This window comes from Taurulus bubalis (assembly GCF_910589615.1).
Source record: "Taurulus bubalis genome assembly, chromosome: 1".
Classification (NCBI taxonomy): domain Eukaryota; kingdom Metazoa; phylum Chordata; class Actinopteri; order Perciformes; family Cottidae; genus Taurulus; species Taurulus bubalis.
In genome coordinates, this window is record NC_136589.1 from 17,940,109 (window position 1) to 17,960,605 (window position 20,497).

The window sequence follows — 20,497 nt, forward strand, 5'->3', positions numbered from 1 at the left end:
GGACGCCGTCAGCCACGAAGCCCCGTCTGGACACGCCCTCCGCGGGATGATTGGCAGGGGTGTTGGACGAATCAGAGCAGAGAGCCGATGTCCCGTGGTCTCTTCCTGGGAAAGTGTAGTGTTTTTTTGTTTTTACAACTCCGCCCACAATAATCACGCTGGTGGATTCATTGTTATTTATGCTAATTCTAACAATTTAAAAATCACAGTATAAACGTGAGTTTGGGCATTTTTATTGAAACACAGGAAATCTAAAACAACATCAGTTTGCAGTGTAGTCAGTAAAGAATGGCGTTGTTGAACATGTTGAGATATTTATTATTACTTATTTCATCTCACATCCCCCCCCCTGTCCCCCTCAAAAAACAAAACAATGGAGGACAACTAAGACATTCAATGTTTTGTCTCGTTAATTTACATTTTACAAACCGGACGAAGGGAATGTTTCATAAAGTTTCAAACAAACAAACAAACAAATCGCTTCTGATCGACAAAAAAACGAAAAGTCTTTTTCAAACACATTGTACTTCTGTTTATTCCCTTAACAAACTCCAGTTAATGTCTAAAGGAGCGAGGAACAACAAAATACAGTTTAAAATTTCTCCAGAGTGACTTTAACTAAAAATAATTATAATATATATAGAGAAAGTAGTGAGAGTTGGTGTCACGTTTTATTTTGTGTTAATTTATTTTGTGATAATTTTTTTTTTCATAATTTATTTTGATCAAGAGCATAATCCGCAGATCAATCATTAAATAAATAGTAATGCACTTACCACCTGCTCATTTTGTCACATTTTCTCAAACAAAACATAATTTAACATTAATATGTTTTAATTTCTCCAATTAGATTTAATCAGTTTGTGTAAAAAGGGAAACGTTTTATCAATATTGATGCAATTACCACAGACTGCTGCTGCTGCCAGAAGGCGGTAAAGGTTAACCTTTAAAATAATAATAAAAACCTGACTTCACTTTATGTAAAGAAATAAAAGAGTTTTTTACCTAAACTGCTTTACACATAAAGTTACATAAACTCTGCGATTCCATAAGCCTTTAAATTTACTTTGACGTCATCACAATCATCAGAAAAGTTTTGTCCGTTTATTGAGTTCCTAAGGTACATACAGTAAATACACACAAGAAATATTAAGATGAAAACCAGAGGATGGATTATTTCAACTACAAGTTTTCTATTGAGAGCAAATTGTAAAATGCTTTCAAATCTTTTAAAATGTAGAAAGTTTGCCTTTTTTTTTTTAACCACAAACAGTACATTTTATCAAATAAGTACGGAAGCAAAACAAAAGGCGAAAATATTTGTAATCTTAACTTCATCTATTTTGAAATTTAGTCAAAACTGAATATTTATTGTGGGAATTTTAATACATAATTTATATAAATTTATATATATATATTTTCCGTATTTATGTACACATATGTATGTATATATATATATATATATATATATATATATATATATATATATATATATACATATGTGTACATAAATACACAAATATATATATATATATACACACATATCACACATTTCAGGCAGAAAATTCGGTCCAAATACATTATTTTAACTATATTTAAATATAATAATTTCAGTTTTTTTTCTCTAATCTAAAAACCAAAGTCGAGCCAAAAAAAGAACAAAAATAAATTATGATAAATTCAACATCAGATTTTGTTCTATAAATGATGTCATCCAAAAAATAATTTGAATTTGCAAATTGAAATAGCAGAACTTAAAATGACCTTCAGAAAAATGTAAACCCCATAAATTCTGTTTCAGATTTTAATTTCAACAACTGTTAAATTTCAAATTTGAATTATTTCGCCATTTCTTTGCTTCCGTAAATAAACTAATTAGCATTGTATTCTTGTGTAAACTACATTCAAACATTATTCATCACATATTCACAACATTTTGCCACTTTGTTGCCAGTTGCCTGTCTATTGTTGCCCTAAATGTTGCCCGAATTGTTGCCCTAAATGTCTAATGTTGCCCCAAATGTCTAAAGATGCCCTAAATATCTAACGTTGCCCTAAATGTTGCCCGGTTCACCATAAACCAGCAGCCATGGTAAAGGTATGTGCCTCGTTACTTTGTGGGACAATAAGACAACAAGGATTTAAAAAGACTGATCAACAGTCACGTCAAAAAATAAAAAGCTCATTCGGAATATTAGATATTTAACATTTAAAAAATACAAATCACTTTGACTAAATTATTGCCGGCACAAGGAAAAAGTAACCGTGAATATTAATATAAGTCATCAAATGTACTTATTTTTCCGCTTATTTATTTACATTTCTTCTTTCTTCTTTGTTCTTTAAAAAAAGGTATTTATATAAAATAGTGTTTGGACTGAAAGCCTTCATTTAAATTCTCTACTTCACTCCGGATATTAATTATTTCCATCAAATCAGATTCAGAAGAGTTATTTTTTTACCCCAACAAAGTCAAACAAAAGCTTTTTTTGTTCTATAAGTTATATAATATTATGCTCATTGCTCATCTCTGCAAAACTACAAAACGGTCCACATACTCACATAAAAACAAAGTTATATAATAATGCAGTATGCAATTTTTTCTTTTACATATTTTTTAACTTATTCCAGTTTCAGATTTTATGTTCTGAGGATTTGCAGCTTTTCTTTCTCTAGATGTCAGTAGATTTAATACTTTTTGGGAGTTTTGCAGTTGCTTTATTTTCTTAAGTCTGTTTTGAGTGACATCAAATCAACTGTAATTTGTGTTTTGAATCCAGCTGCTTGGAGAGATGTTTCGTTCCTTCTTATTCCTTCTTATTATAGTTTTAAATAAAACACTGTGGATTTCAAAGCGAATCGCTGATATCGTCCGTAACTTTAACGTTAACGTACTTTAACATATTTTAATGTATTTCAACATATTTTTACGAATTTTAACGTATTTTAACATTAACATACTTTAACATACGTTAACATACTTTAACGTTAACGTAATTTAACGTACTTTAATGTACTTTAACGTATTTTTACGTATTTCAACATATTTTTTAGTATTTTTAGATATTTTACGTATTCAACGTTTACGGCGCTGCGATTCTCGAGGCTTTTATTTTTTACAGGAAGATATTAGGCTCGTTCGTTAGTGCTGCGCCTCGCCTGGAATATTTATTTATGTAGAAATGAGTGTGTAGCTGCATCCTTTGGGATTTTTATGTCTGCCTGTGAAATACATTACTACTGGTTTAGATATGTGTTATGAAAATAAGATTTTGTATTATCAACCACACAAGATGTGTTTTTAGATTAAACATGAGACGAATAGTCAATAATCGAGGGTTAAGTATTACAACTACACATAAAATAAGGATTTTCTCCAACACGTGGTGTTTGCTGTCAGATCTAAGAGCCAATCAGCTCTCTGATGTGGCGACAGCCAGGTGTTTCCCATCATGCACTGGGCCACGCAGTCGTTGGAGAGCAACTGCGGCGGCTGACTCTGAAATCGACGGCGACTTAGTCTCGTGAGAGTATCGTTCACCACGTGTGCATGACGTCAGAGCAAGTCGGGACCAAGTCGGACACATAATTTACAAAAAAAACAAATGTAAACGTAGAACTTCATACAGAAAAAGCAAAATCAACGCAGAACGGAACATTCTAGGAAAGAGGCGAGGCTTGTTGTCTAATTAATGCAGAAAATAAGGTTTATCAAACATTATCTGTTGGCTTGTGATGATCCTGAATATCACTTTGCAACAGATCTCATGTGTTTTTAATGTTCAGAGCTCAGCTGACGTCCGGTCGGCCTCTGAAGAGACGTCATCGCTGCACGGCTCGTTCCCTCGGTGTGCAGTTCAACTTCAGTGAAGGGTGAGTTTGTAAAAGTGTCAATGAATTTTAAATCTTTCATTCATTCAAGAGTTCCGTGTCAGTGAAACTGGACGAAAATGTAACTTTTAAAACTTCACTTTGAGTTCAGATTTGATGAATTTTACTTGAGGAAATCTTTCGTGAATTTTAACCGGATTTCTGGATCTTTTACGGTTCCCATCAATCACGTCACATGCTCATTCGTAACGGTGACAATATAAATATTCATATTTAAATATTTAACTGGACCAATGAGATGAGAGAGAAATGTTTGTTAATTTTTTTTTTTTAAATCGCATTTAAGCGTCAGCATTTAAGCGGCAGCATTAAATATGAATCACAGTACAGAGTACACATTCAAGATGCACACACACACAAACCTTCCAAAAAGTGCAGCGACACACAGAAACCTGCACAGTGAGCACTTGGTGGTGTGATGCTGATCAGGGGGCCGGCTAACAGGAAGGGGAGGAGTCTGTACAGGAAGTGACCCCTCAGGCTCCGCCCACCCCCCAAAACATCCTCCAGGGTCACGGAATCGACCTTCAACGCGCCAGGTCGGTGTGACTGGCACTCAGGTCACGACTCATTCTCAGACGATTATTTCGTTGCTGGAGGAAAAAAACAAGAAAAAAAAGTTACATTATTATTATTAGTTAAATGCTGCTGGATCATTTATGAATTCCCCTCCTGGGGATCGATAAAGTATTTTCTTATAATAATAATAATAATAATAATAATACTTTATTCATTGATTATATTTTGTATCATTGAAGTAACTAAAGGTATCAAATATAAATAATAAAGTGGCGTGAAAAAAAATACAATATTTGTCTGAATGAATTGAAGTGAATTAGAAGTAGAAAATAGGAGAAAATGGAAATACTCTAAATTATTAAGTTATATTATTACATTGAGCAAATGTACTTCACACAGCTGGATACAAAACACAAAAACATTTATTTAAGACTGTTTCTTCTGTTCGGGTATCTCTGTGATAAAAACTTGTCTTGAATATATATATATATATATATATATATATATATATATATATATATATATATATATATATATATGTATATACTGTGATTTTCTTCTTGATAACAAACTACAGTTTATTAAAGTGTCAAATAAAAAATAAAATAAAAAAACACGCTTCGTGTTAATAGTTTGTGTTGATTAGTCAAAATGAAGATGTGTGACGTTAGTGTAAGTCTCACTCTGTTGTTTGATTAGGGAGAAATCTGACACCACAAATACTGTGATTTGGTCACAAAGTACCTCAACAGGAGGTTTAATACACGTGATAAAGACCTGAGAAGAAAGCTCCTCAGCTTAGCTTGGAATGAGTTATCTTATTTTAAATTACAATGAATTGAGTATAAAAGTGGTTTAATATAATAATATTAATATCCTGTTTCAGGAAGAAAAAGCTGTTAAATGTGATAATTTGTTCTCAACTCGTCTTACTTGGTGGAGGTCACTTGCAGGCTTGTCCGCCACGTTAAGAACCCCCAGAGAGCTGGCTCGCTTCATGCTGCACAGGACATGCAGGGATGGGTCAGAGGTCGGAGGGGGGGGGGGGGTCAGCTGTGAGGTGGTTGTGTTGTTAATGTTCACACAAAGGTTAGTTTAAAAACAAAACAACTTCCTGTTTACGAGATTTAGAAAGTAAAATATATAAAACTTTGGCACCAGTTCCTAATAAGTTGTCGGTAAATAATATATATTTTTACTTTTTGTTCCATTAATTAAAACCACAATCTGGAAAAGTCCTGCTTTCACTTTTGCAACTGGTTGTTAAAAAAACTTGATCACATTTATGATTTACTACATTATTAGGAAAATGTGTCATTAACTAAACGCATCAATAAAAGGCATATTAACCATTAATAATGTATGCACATCTAAATAAAAGCTCCTTATTAGAAAGTGACGCCAACATTCTGCTTCACTGAAACAATATTTTTATTGATCGTCTGTAAACTGAAACTCATCCTGTTGAACGGAGACGTCGAGCTGCAGAAGCATCAACAATCATAACATCCATAACATCAATAATGACAAATATTATTGCCTTTATTGTTATTTATCCTGCCGAACGAAACTAAACACAAAGTTTCATGTCTGGCTTCACAGAGAGACGGTGAACTTTAATTTAATGTTTTATTATCAGAAATCACTTTTAGCGTCTAAACCAACTTAATTTGGTAGATGGTGTTTCTTTAATATTTAAAAGGTGCAGAGACTTATTTAACACCACCGATTGGTCCTGATGATGATGATGATGATGATGATGATATCATCCTGTCATCACTAGGGATGGGTATTGTTTGGGTTTTTTTCCGATACCGGTGCCTAAACGGATACTTTTTTTATTGCCAAGGCAATTTTTTTATATTTATATTTATATATATATATATATATATATATATATATATATATATTTATATATATATATATATATATATATATATATAAATAAAATAGTATTAACTGTTTAAAGTATACTATAGATATAAATAAATAAGTACATACAAAACACGCTTCAAACTACAGCTTCAAACCTTTTAACTTCAAACTATAAAAATATATATTTAAAAAAAGAACAGACACAAGCATCAGGTGGCCTGATGGGACCGTGTGCAACAGAACTCAGACTCTGTTGGATCCTAAAACTGCTGCTTTACTGGACTACACGTCATCATTAATATCAACTGGAGAGATTTGTTCCATCAAGCCGAGGACGGACGTTCAAAAGCTCGTGCTCGTGTCTCCAGCGATCTCTGTGTGCGCGCACTGTGTGTGTGAGCGCTGGAAGCCCCGCCCCCTCGAGCCCCGCTCTGCATGCAGGCAGACAGAGAGCAGAGCAGCGAGTGTGCTCTGATCCGCGCTATTTTAATAATCGTTTTTGACGTGCGGGCACCGCGCTACCTTTTTAGTATCTATATACCGTGCAACTTTACAGAGTAGTGTAAAAAAAAAAAGTATTTAAATCGGCTCAGGCACCGGAAGGAAGCACCGAAATCTGCGTTGCTTTTCGGTCCGGTAGGTACCGGACGTGTTCTCGGTACCCAACCCTAGTCATCACCAGAGAGAGAGGAAGATGGAAACCAGTGAGCACACAGATGAGGCATGCAGGTTCAAAACATTCAAATGAACACATTTATTCATAAATAAAAATAAATTCTACAACAACAACAAAACCAAAACATTCATGCAGATGTGTTTGTTCTTTAGAGTAAAATTCACAAAGAAAAAGAAAAGAAAGAAAATAAAATACAAAGAAAGTAAAAATAAACTTTATTTCAAAACAAATTGAAATAAATAGTCCAAAAGCCACAAAATGCAATAAATAGGTTTAACTATTAGTTGTTAAAATTATAAAAAGGTAAATCAGTTCCACAGGCACAAACGCATAAAAGCATACAAGCACAAAAGCATTCCAGAAGTATTAGTTCACGTCATGCGTCAAGTTCAGAGGAGAAGTTGCATTATTTGATTTCTTTATAGTTCTGTACCTGTACTGCTTATTGTACAAGTACTTTGGTTTTATATGCTCAATACTTTATTTATTTATTATGATTATTTATTGTAATATTTCAAGAATAAAGTTGTAATGTTTTAGGAATAACCCGTATTAAAACTTTTGGGGGGAATACTATATTGTCCTAAATAAAGTATAAACACTTTTATATTGTTATATTACAGCATTTACTCAAATATTTAAACCTTTTCCTCAAAATACGATTTTTTTTAAAATCAAAATATTAAACTTTTTTCTTTTGAAATGTTGCAACTTTTTTCCAAAAATACTGCAATTTGCTTTTGAAAATGTTAAATATAGTAAAAACATTTTTTTTTTAATAATGCAACTTTTTTTCTTGACATAATGCCACATTTCTTCCCTAAATATTAAAGATTTGTCAAATATTAAATAAAGTATAAACACTTTTATGTTGTTTTATTAGAGCCCGAAAATATTAACTTTACATTTTACTTGAAATGTTGCAACTTTTCCCTAAAAATACTGCCTTGAAACTTGAACTTTCCTTCTCAAAAATGTGAAACTTAAAAAAATAAATACTGTAATTTATTTTGACATTAAATAGTTTTTTAATTCATCAAAATATTAGGCATTTTTCTTAAAATAATGCAGCTTTTTTCTTGACATGTCTCCATTTCCTCTCTAAATATTGAAGCATCATGTTAAGCCCCGCCCCCCCTATACCTCCTCCACCAACCAGCATGCAGTGAGAGAGGACAGAAAGGACCAACAGGTAAATGTGCCGTGAGAAGCTCCGCCTCCTTTTCGTGTGCAAACAGCTCGAGTCCCTTCACCAGCCAATCAGAGCCGATCCCTTCTTTTGTTTTTGGTTAGTGCGGCGGCTCCTCCTCCGGGCGCTGCCCCGTGCATAAAGTCACTGTGGATAGTTACCCGGGACTGTGGATAGTTACCCGGGACTGTGGATAGTTACCCGGGGTTCTTGGGCTCGCTGTCCCGGGGCGATGAGCCGCCCTTCAGCTTGCGGACCAGTTTCTCGCTGCTGCGACGGATCGACGCTCGTAGTTTACTGAAGGAGCCGCTTCTCTTCAGGGAGCCGGAGCCGTCCTGAAGAAGCACACCTTGTGTTAATGGCTACACGCACACGCACACGCACGCACACACACACACACACACACACACACACACACACACACACAGCTGCTAATCAGAGTCGTTTGCTTTGTTTTTTAATTTAAATCAACAGAATCAGGACTTTTTCAATCTGTAAAACATTGAACATTGCCCACATTTAAAATACTGCATCAATTTTTATACAATTTATTCTTATTAATTTAGTTTTTTTTCTTTTTCCGACATGTCAAAAAAATAAATATTCTGGAATAAATCGAAAGTTACGAAGGTAACTACGGTTCGATGAATCCTGGATGACCGCCAGAGGCAGTGTTTCACGTTTATTTGGATATTCCTCGGAAGGAGGGATAGAAAAAGGTGGCAGGGGCGGGAACGCGCCTGAAGAAAGCACTAGCAGGTGGGGGCTACGGCTATGGCTCAGAACAGCACTCGTCCACACAAGACTTCGCCCCCTCTCTACGATCAGGTTCTGTGCCTGTCTGCTGCCAGTGTGAAGAGGACTCGCTCCACTGTCAACACCCGCAAGGCAACAGGTCCAGACAACATCCCTCGTCGTGTGTTGAGGGACTGCGCAGAGGAGCTTAAGGATGTCTTCACAGATGTTTTTAATACTTCTGAGACATGCTGTTCCATCATGCTTCAAGGCCACCACCATCATACATGTGCCAAAGAAATCCACTCCATTCTGCTTTACTGACTATCGTCCAGTGGCACTTACCCCCATACTAATGAAGTGCTTTGAACGGCTAGTCATGTCACATATCAAATCCATCCCCCGGTGAAAGAACGGAAGAGGAAGAAGCTGATGTTGAAGCAGATCATGCTGGGAACTGACTGACTAATTCACCCATACTATTCAAGTAAAACTGGTAATACCACAGTGGAGAAAGTCCTGCATTTAAATTCAGTAATTATATTTACTGAGCGGAACTTTTTAAAGTGAAGTAAACATAAGGATCTGATGCCGAAGTAAAGAATTAACTTTCAATCTTCATAAAATCATTTAAACGTCAACGGCGTCAACTGAAGCAATGAAATCCTCTCTGCGTGCCAAAAGGATCCAGAAAGCAGAGTTCTCTCTGCAGCGCCTACATGTCCCAGGATGCATTGTGAGCCAGTATTACACTACTCTTTAATAATAAAAGTCTGTGTTTGAAGTTTGATTTCTCAAACTTAGCTATGGCAATGCAGGTCTTGCTCAGTCTCTCACTCACGAGGGCGCCGCGGGGTCACATGATGGCTCTGGCTGCAAGAGGAACAACATACTTCTGCAGCTGTAAACAGAGGAATTTATTGCTTCAAATGGACGACATCATTGATCAAACCTGATTGGACCGGCTCTTAATTAGGGCCACAAACATGTCGGTTCTTTTCGATCTGCTCATGTAGAGATCTCACTAGCTTTAAGTAGTTTTTAACCGAGAACGCTGCTGAGGTGTTACTGCCGTGTAGAGCTCTCTCACTCTCTCACACTCACACACACACACACACACACACACACACACACACACACAAAGAGGCGACAGGCTCAGGTTCCAGGTGAGCAAAGAGTTTAGGTTTTATTAGAAGTTAAGAAAGATAAACTGTCAGATGCACAAACGGGACAGGAAGGATAGCAGAGAGTATTAGCGAGGAGAGCAGAGAGGAGGTGGAGATTCAGGGAACAGACCCCCAGACACACACACACACACACACACACACACAAACACACACACACACACACACACACACACACACACACATCTATATACAGAGACACACAGAAGGTTACAGGCTGGATGCACCACGTTCATTTCTTTTCTCGCCACAAACTCTTTGTAACCTTCCCAGACGACCTCTATCTGGCTGAGAGTTTTAAAAATATAACTTTTAGAGAAGTTAAAGAAACAGCGTTTCTCCCGGAGAGATGTTAGTCTGGTGCTCAGGGAAACGGTGAAAGAATGGAAGAGGAAGAAGCTGATGTTGAAGCAGAGCATGCTGCGGGAAACATCCCGTGACCTTTAACCGCACAAACACCACTTTAGTCCGGACGACGGCGCAGCACAGAGGGACAAGAACCAACTACTAAAACTCTAAACGACGAGCGAGCAGCGTGTCTCGAGCATGCTGACGAGAAGCGGCGCCGATATTTATTTACAGCATCAGGAACCACGATGAGCCTCACGGACGGAGACGAGAAGCTTCTCTCTTACCTCGGTAAGTAACTGAATATGCACTCAACTACTATTTTGACATATTATTTGACAACCTCTGTTTAAAGGGGAATATATTCCTCTTTTTTAAATGTATTTATCTTTATCGCTGTTTTAATCATGCAGACCTTCAAACGTGTCGATCCTTTTTTAATCTTGTTTGTTTGAAATGTTCCAAACAGAACTTACTTTGATCCTTATTTTAACTTGATCTTAATCCGTCGTGTTCCGGATGAATCGTCGTTCTTTTCTCTCTCAATTAAAAGATGTTTTGGTTTGTCTTAAAACGTCAGAATTCAGAGACAAATATTACAAATGACAATTTACCAAAAATCCAAGATGACATTGAAGTTGTTGCTTTCATCTTGGATATTCAGTTTACTATCATCCATGACGAAAAAATAATAATAAAAAAGCATGAAGTCCTCACTGTTGCAAACAACTGGGTTTTTGCTTAAAAACGACCGATTTGCTTCATTGATTATCTGTCGATCGACAGTTTGAAGTTCTAACCAGCATTTTTCATGTTTCTTTACCAGGTAAACTATTAATATGTGTAAAACATTTCAGGTGTTTTGGGGTATAATTTTAAACGTCCAGTTAGCTTTTCTACAGTTTAGTTTTTAAGCTCCGAGAAAGCGAACGCGTTTTATTCTGGTCAGACTCGTTGTGTTTGGGAGAGATTTGAGAGAGTTCTGCTTGGCAAGGTCGGCTGAGAGGACAAAGTATACCTGTCAAACTCCCCCCTCCCCCAAAACAACCAAACAAATCACATCTACAGCATGAAAGTTCAGTTCAAAGACATTGGGGAGTAACAGAGAGGAAGTAGAGGAGCAGAGCGTTAAAAGACATGAGTTTAATGTTGCCAGAAAGAAACATCACAAACCACGAACACACACACACAGCCTTAAAAGCAACATTATCGCTGTGATTCGACCCGGCATGAAGAATCTCCACCAGAACACCCGGAGGAGGAGAGAGACTCAGAGAGAGAGACTCAGAGAGAGAGAGAGAGAGAGAGGAGGGGGAGGAGTCAGAGCTGAAGAAAACTGCAAAGCTGGAGGTGGAGGAGGTGAAGCCAGGCGGCGTCCGTCATGCAGAAGACAAGTTTTTTTTATTGTGTTTTAGAACCATTAGAAGGCATCTGGAGTTACGCCTGCAGGTCACACGGAGCAGAGAGAAGGAAACACAAAAAGAGAGAAAGAGAGATGAGTTAAGGAGAGAGGAAGCGGAGAGGAAGAAGAGAGGAAGAGGAAACAATGGGTTAAAAAAGAGGCTGAGCAAGTTATGAGTTCCCAGATCAGACACAGTACTTCTCCACCAGCTTGTTCTTCACACGCTTTGGCAAAAAAAAAGCATCGCATTGAAACCATTTTATATAAGAAGAAAACAAAAATTAAAGACGGTCTAGTTTCAGGATAAGAGGTAAAACTCCTAAAAAAAGATCCTAACTGACGGACAGGAGGGCCGAGCGGTTCCTCGATAAAGAAAATTAGAAACTTTGACAAACTGTCAAATAAACATTAAAAACAAGCATAAAGTACGATGAGGCTGAACGCAGCCCGATTATGTACACAAACACATGTGGCAATAAATAAATACATAAGGAAAACCAGACTTAAGCTGATCAACTGTAGCATCACCATCAATAAAAAGTATGTTATTAACAGCCGTAAAATTTCGACTCGATGTTGTAGAATCAGACCAGAAAGCTAAAATATGATATCTGTTCCAACCTCCTTGAGTTCCTAGTGATAACAGAAAACTCCCAGACTTCAGTCCGAAGGACTGAAGTCCGGTCCAGTTCGGTCTAGTCCGGCCCAGTCGCCCACCGACTCGCTGAGAGCTTCCGAATCACAGAAAACTAAACAAACAGAGGTGTTTTTATCAGTTCTGCCTCAATGAAACATCTAAAAGCTTTCAAATGACTGACTGAACCTAAAATAAATGCATCTATAAACTCTGGCTTTGGCTTTTTTGCTGGTTTATATACACAACACACTCTTTACACACTTTATAGCCTTTATAGTATTTAGTACATCCATCTGTTTAAGTTCCTGGTTACTTATTTAAAAAGAGATAAATATTAATGTAAACGCAGCACGGCGTCAGATGGCGATCGACTTCATGTGACTTTTCTTTCACCGCCTACGAGTCCACTGTGGTGCAACTCTCAGAGTCTGCCACCAGGTGGAGCCACTGTGCAGTGAGCCGTGATGGAGAGATACTGCGTCTGAGCATCTGGAGCATTCATTAGCGACATTAGCATCAAGAAGAACACGGTTACACTGTTAGAGAGCAATAGAACAACACACAGAGGGGAGGAAGGCGGGAAGTGTGAGAGCAGCCGGGAAAAACACATTTTATCACATTTTACCTCAAATCACTTGTTAAAAGTGGGTGTTTTTGCCTCGAAATTCAAATATATTAAATGTGTTATCACAGAGAAATGAAGACGACTCAAAAATATCCTCATTTGAAAAGCTAGAAAATGTATTTTGTGCAAATTTTGCACAAAAAAACAAAGAGTTCAAGTAATTTTCGCTCTGTAATTCTGTTTGCCTAAAATGTAGCTGTAAAACTGCTTATTAGTGATGATAATAATAAACGATTAAAGCTCACATAGCTTTGGAGGCCGCTTGAAGGATATTTAACACAAGCCAAGCTAAAGACAATCTGCATGTTTTTATGTTTTTTACTTCCTGATCCATTAAACACTAAATCGTCCTCTCCGGCTGCTGACATGCGGGCGGAGCAAGCGGAGGAAAGACACGACGTCAGAAGGTAAATCACACTTTAGGTCGTGAAGCAGCTCGTCACACAGGTGCACAAGGAGACAAGGAGAGCACAAGGAGAGCACACATAAACCCAGTAGAGTACAGTACAGAGCCCACACAGAGTCGCAGTGATCCTCAAGAGGATGAGTTGAATAAATAAATGAGGCTAAACAGCTGCCTGTGGAGAGCTGAAGAGGAAGCTGGAGGTTTGTGACGGCTGCAGGGAAGCAGCGGCCGTTAGAAAATACCCAGAATGCCAAGTTTTAATCAAACAAAAATACTGGTTCAATACAATATCATATATAGGTGGTAAAATGATTGTTATGTTGTTCATTGGTCACATGACATCTATTGTACTTCTGGTCACATGACATCTATTGTACTTCTGGTCACATGACATCTATTGTACTTCTGGTCATGTGACATCTAATGTACTTCTGGTGTTCTTCTGGTCACATGACATTTATTGTACTTCTGTCCATCCTGATAGAGGATCCTCCTCTGTTGCTCTCTCTGAGCTTTCTGCCCTTTTTCTCGCCTTAAAGGAGTTTTTAGGTGAGTTGTTCCTGAACCGATGTGAGGGTCAAAGGTCAGAGGAGGTTGTATGCGTACAGATTGTAAAGCCCTCTGACGGGAGTTTACGATTTGGGATATATAAAATAAACTAAAAAGAGGGCAAAACAAGAACGGTGTTATTATTAAAGTGTGTTTCCAGCTTCAGCTCTCTCCAGATAAGACGGCTGCCTTCCTGATATAAATCTGTGCAGAGATCAGCTGGTTTGCATCAGCATCGACTCGACTCAAAGCAGACCTCCCAGGAGGAGGAGGCGCTGCGATGGCTGTTGCTATGTGAGGCAGCAGAAATCAGAAGAGAGCAGCCGCCTGCAGAAACTCTGCATCGACACGTTCTTGTTACTGCGGTTGCTCGAGGCTGAGAAACGAATCTTGCATTTGTATGAAAATGCCCCGGCTCAGTTAGAAAAAGCTTTGCAGCAGGGGGAGGAGTCAGCTGGGGGCTGTACATGTGCTGTGAAGGCAGCTTTTTAAAGAGTCGCAGTTAGTTTGGAAAAGCTCGAGAGTTTAGTGGTTCATTACGGATAAAGTGCGACAGCGTGAAAGCGGTTTAGGATCCAGCCAGAGAGCTTTAAGAGGCGCCAGATGTTTCTCATCGTTAACGGAGGACAGTAACAACCTGACGGCATCTTTCCTGACAGAAACCACCGGGAGACAATTCTACACTTACAGTCAAAACAATGAAATTAACTTTGACTTTAAGGACAATAAATGGTTTAAATGGCACTGACAGGGTTTCTTTGGTTCAAACGTCATCAAAAAAGGGACGTTTTTTTTTTATTGAGCAGAGTTGATATTTTCTGTCGTCTTGAGACAGAAATCACTGGTTAACCTCTTAACATTCCTGCAAAGTTTGACAAAAAACGCCTATCCAGGTATACCCAAAGTAAATTGCAAGCTGTACTTGAACTATTTGGAGTAAATGCATGGTCTTGGTCTCTTTTGAAAGGTAACAATCTGAAGCTTTTTTCCCCTCAATAGTCAGAATCACTTTAAGTGCTGCTGACACGGAGTTATATGAGTTTGAACACACTAAAGTATAAGGTTTTTATTTCCGCCTGAACATTTCTTTGTAAATAGATGCCTGTAGATGACTATAAATGGGACTTATGGACTGGAAAACACAATGGGACCATAGCCTGAAGCCTTTTCTAGTCTAAGTAAAAAGCAGATAACAATATCACAGAAAATGTATATTTTACACATGTTTTTCTAATGAAATGTCTAGGCGTTTTTTCATTTTGAGACTGAAAATATTTCTGATATATATACTATATGCCTATTAAAAAGGCTTATAGTCTTGCAAACTTATAGAGGTACTATTCATATATACTACCAGTATTGCTGACACAGAGAAAATGAAGTATAAATGCATTTTTATGCTAATTTACACTAATTTACACAGCTCTATCAGCAGCTGTCTCTTCTCATCAAATTGAAGGCTGTTGGGATTATTTGCCCCCCCCCACTCTTCCTGCCTATCGTTTTTTAGGGAATTTCATTGGCTGTCCGAAACGCCTCTCATCTGAGCTGTACTACGCGACAGGCTTGAGCCACGTAAGAAAATAGAGGCTGAGCCTAAACTTCAACGTAGCTTCTGGTTGGGTAATGTAGCTTGTCAGTCAGGACATGAAGCTCCTATTGGTTCAAGTGGGGTCTCATTGGAAACGTTAGATTTCGGCGGACATTTTGATAGCGAGTTTGTAGCTGTGCGCTGTGCAAAGGTTTTTTTTTCTTCCGTTTTTCGTTCATAACTTCCAGCTGCAATGAAATGATGCAACGCCAGTTGGTGGATATTTATGGATGTAATCACGTGTTTTGGACTAAATCTTTTATGGGATTTATTTTTATTGGACCTTCACGACGTAACAACACCGTTTTTGTTGGAATATTATGGATTTATGAATCAATATGAGGCCCCATCGGTGAGTTGTCTATTTTCAAATCGCTTGTTTGTTTGTTGTTGTTTGACAAAAGTATTTATTGTAGCTGCTTTGGTGGTCTGATCTTGAAATGGAGTGGACAGCTGGAATCACAAGAATCGTAGGTTTCCAGAAACATATGGTACTATAAATAGATGTACAGTGTACAACGGAATGTACAGTGTATAGTTGAAAAGTTGAAAAGGACGCCCGCGTGACAGCAGAACGTTAAGAGGTTAACTCACTAGTTTGTTCACTAGATTTCTCACTGGACTTTAAGGAGGGGAAACTAGTGACATGCACATCATCACATGTGCTGCAGCTGAACACCGACCATCGAAAGCAGTTGATCTCCAGAGTTTGAATGATCTGCATGGCGGGTGTCTATATCTATTTATATGTGGCTTCTGTCCTGAAAGAGCCTGCGTGATAGAACCATGTGGAGACTCATGGCGTGCAGCGGGCTGTGTACTGTACTTACCCCGTTCCACTCCACGCTCATACTCACTTCCTCGCCGCCGTCTGGCCCGCTCTCGTACTTCACCGTGTCAGAGGTCAAGCTCTCGCGGCTCCGCTGTTTCTCGCGGGCCTCTGGCTCGCTCAGGACCTCCGCCACGCGCTGCTTGTGCACATTGTCCAGACCCTGACATTGTGTGTGTGTGTGTGCGCACACACACACACACACACACACACACACACACACACACACACACACACACACACACACACACACACACACACACACACACACACACACACAATAAATGCCAATTCAACTAATCCAGTTAAAGCGGAGAGCTGAGCACACATCACACACATGGTGACAGAACAAGTAACACTTCATCCAATTAAAGGTAAAGCTGCAGACCTCTTCCACTTGCTGCACTAAACCAGAGCTGCACACACTCACACTGTTGCACAACAGCAGAGTCAACTCCAGATGCAAAACTCTTTGAACATTACTGTGATGGCTTTAATTGTGTTTTTGTCTTTTTTATACTTATCTTGTTTATTGTATATAATATGTATGTATGTACGATGAGAGCTACGTTAAATTCCATGTATGTGTAGACACACATGGCCAAGAAAGCTGATTCTGATTAATGTGAAGCTGTACTTATTTTTCAAATCTTTGGATTGTTTTAAATGTAAAAGCTTTTTTTTTAAAACCTATGACCACATCAATCCAGATATCACAAATTGTCAAATCAATTAAAAAGAAATGCTGTTCAGATCTATAATAAAGCCCTGAATATACCTGATTTATTATTATTAAATAATAATAAGTCTCTCCAGCTGCAACACTGTAGGACTCATCATGGGTTCACCTCCCAACTGAAAAATACTAAAAAGATATTAAATCTTGGAAGGAAATCCTAATTCATGATAAAAGCTGCGTGGCTTCGCCCCTTCTCATCTCCACAGGAAACCCTGTTAGCTCTCACAAACGGCGCTTAATCTGAGCGTTCATCTTGGTCTCTAAATTGCATCCCCGTTTCCCTCACTTGCGTCATTTCCTTGCATCTTAGTCCCTCCCACCAGGGATACATGGAGAGACGCAAGAAAACCAAGCGAGGAGAGAGGACGTGAGGAAATATGTTTTAAGAGACATGAGAGGTCCTTTCCTCTGAAGCGTCACGTGAAGCAACGTCGGTTTCTGATGACTGATGACAAAGTGTGTGATATTTATACAGTGTTCTGTGTCCTGCTTATATGCAGGATCGATTTCTACATCACATGATCATTATAAAATAGCTTTGGGACGACCGTCAAGATGGCGACGCAGAACCACTTCCGGTTCAATCTAGGAGCGAGGAAACGACAATTTAGAGACTTGGGATGCACCCATTGATCCTTTCTGCCTTTTAATCTGCGCTGACCCACTTCTTCTTCTGCCGCTTTAACAGCAGCAGCGCTACGGGTCATGTGATCCGGACACACACCTGCTTTCTGGAGCGCATGGCGGCCTCCTCCAGAGTCTCGGCCGCCTCGAACTTGCCCTGCCGCCTGTAGAGGGCGCCGAGGTTCTTCAGGGTGGTGGTGACTGTGGGGCTGAAGAGGAAGAGGAGGAGGAAGATCTCACCACAGAGAATCATTCACAAGGAGGAGTGATAACACTTATTTACTAGAAGAATATGCTGATTAATACATTTCAATTAAGTTGTTTTCTTTGTCAAATGTCTTTAGATAAAGTAGCAAACTATGAACCTCATGAACTCTAACGTCTTGTTTTGTAAAAACAAATACAAAACCATAATAAATGAATCTGATTTTAATCAGGATCTGATCTCAGACCAGCATGATATGTGATTAAAATACAGTGTTTTTGTAAATAACATTCTTGTGCGTCTAAAACTAAAGCTAGGTTGAGTCCTAACTGTAAAAAGGTCGACTGTGTTAAAGGGTCATTCAGGAACCTCCTGCTAAGAAGACGTTGACATTAGGGCTGTGCGGTATGGGCAAAAATTCACTCGATCACGGTATTTTGTAAGATTCTGGCAGTTTCACGGTATATCACGGTATATATTTTTTTAAACAAGTAAACACATTGATTCCATTAACAGCACCAGTCAACTAGCCAGCAGTACTGTCAGCAAGCCGTCCATAGCCACAACAACAGCAGGCAGCAACATTTACTTTTTACAGTTTAATACTGGGAGTGCAGTGGAGCTACTTATCTGTCAGTGTAACTGGGCTCAGGCATGGTTCACACTTGTTATAAAATTACAGCGCCGAATTGCATGCTGGGTAGAGTTCGCGCAAAAAAAAAAAAGAGGAAGACACAGACCGGAAGACACCACACAAACAGCTGTTCGCCGCCCAACTTCCCAGCATTCAATTTGGCCATGTAATTTGAACCATAAGTGAACCAAGTTACCCTGACAGCTAAGTAGCTCCACTGCGCTCCCAGTATTAAACCTTTAAGAAAAATGTTGCCGCCTGCTGTTCTTGTGGATATGCACGGCTTGTTGATGGCGCTGGTCGCTGACGGCACCACTGTCTAGTTGACCGCCGTAGCGCAATAACAGTTGCTACGTGTAATCACCGGTATGACGGTATATGAAAAATTCATACTGTATGGAAATCTGAAACCGGTATACCGCACAGTCCTAGTTGACATGAACGTTTCCTCGTGAAAACAAACTGACCTGTCCACTTTGCAGGCCTTGTACCAGCCTCCGTATTCCCCAAACGGGGAGCCGTCCTTCTGCTTCCCCTGAGAGACAAAACACATCCGCTCACCACCAGACCGGCAGGATTTATCCTAAATATGAACAGGGAGCACGAACCCATGAACTAAAACGAGACGGGACTCGAGCATTAACAGGATTTTGAAACCTGAGGTTTTTTGTGTTTTTTTTACGCCGTCAAAGACGACATGAAGGGATTCAGCGTTACAGAGTCAGGTTTCCTCCTCTGAAGGCGTTTAGAACCGTGACGATAATAAAGTCTCTCACATCAGCACCGGCTGGATGTGAGAGACTTAATCTGCTAATGCAGCTCCAGAGAGTCAAACCTTCAGTCTTAAATACCTCCAGAAGAGAGTTTAATGCAGCCGGCGCTGCTGATCATAAGAAGGGGACAAACACTAGATCCACGAAATATGAGTGCATATATATATATATATATATATATATATATATATAAATAAATACAAATAATATATAAACAAATATATTAATATATATACAACAAAATATATATGTAAATATTTAATATATATATATATATTTAAAAAAACATATATATATATATATATATATGGATGACCTTTCAAAAAAGTTAAAAGAGTGTAAGACAGAATGTATGGTGGGGGAAAGTCTTATCAACCATCTGATCTATGCTGACGACTTAGTGGTGCTGTCTCCTTATAGCGCTGGTTTACAGCAATTGCTCAGAGTCTGCTCAAGGTATGGTGTGCACTATGATATAAATTTCAACTCTAAAAAAAGTGTTATCATGACAGCTAAAACCAAGGAGGATCAGAAGCTACATTTTCCTTCTTTTTTTTAAATGGGCGACCAGGAGCTAAATATGGTGGACAAAGTCAGATATTTGGGTCACATCATCAGGAATGACCTAAGTGATGATGACATAGTGCAGTGGCAGTGTTGCAAACTTTATGCACAAGCCAATATGTTGGCACGTAAATTTCACATGTGTACAGAGGATGTTAAAACTGCTCTCTTTAGAGCCTACTGTACTCCTCTCTATAAAGCCCACCTGTGGTGCAGTTATAGAAAGGCAAAAATGAAAAAGATTCAGGTGGCATTTAATGATGCTTTCAGAATCTTACTCAAGCTTCCCAGATAGACAAGTGCAAGTCACATGTTTGTGACTCGTAATGTTCCCACTTTCCATATTGTGCTGAGGAATTTTATTTACAAATGTAAATGTAGATTAAATGAAAATGTAATCATAAAAGCCTTAACTGAGCCAACACAGAGTGATACGAGGTATTCTTTCTGTTTCTGGAAACATTGGAACAAGTGTATGTATACTTTTAACCACGAGTGACTT

General features: G+C 38.5%; 1 protein-coding gene across 1 annotated transcript in view; it reads right to left on the minus strand.

The window, feature by feature from the left end:
• Positions 1–232: 232 nt before the first annotated feature.
• Positions 233–20,497, minus strand: part of klc1a (kinesin light chain 1a) — a gene marked incomplete at its 5' end in the record, with an annotated part of 34,601 nt that continues 14,336 nt past the window's right edge. Inside the window, 6 exons of the mRNA XM_079220253.1 lie at positions 233–4,484; positions 5,344–5,410; positions 8,352–8,485; positions 16,458–16,619; positions 17,920–18,028; positions 19,126–19,193. Coding sequence (XP_079076379.1) covers positions 4,419–4,484; positions 5,344–5,410; positions 8,352–8,485; positions 16,458–16,619; positions 17,920–18,028; positions 19,126–19,193 — 606 coding nt within the window. The 3' untranslated portion in view covers positions 233–4,418. The remainder of the gene's footprint in view (positions 4,485–5,343; positions 5,411–8,351; positions 8,486–16,457; positions 16,620–17,919; positions 18,029–19,125; positions 19,194–20,497) is intronic.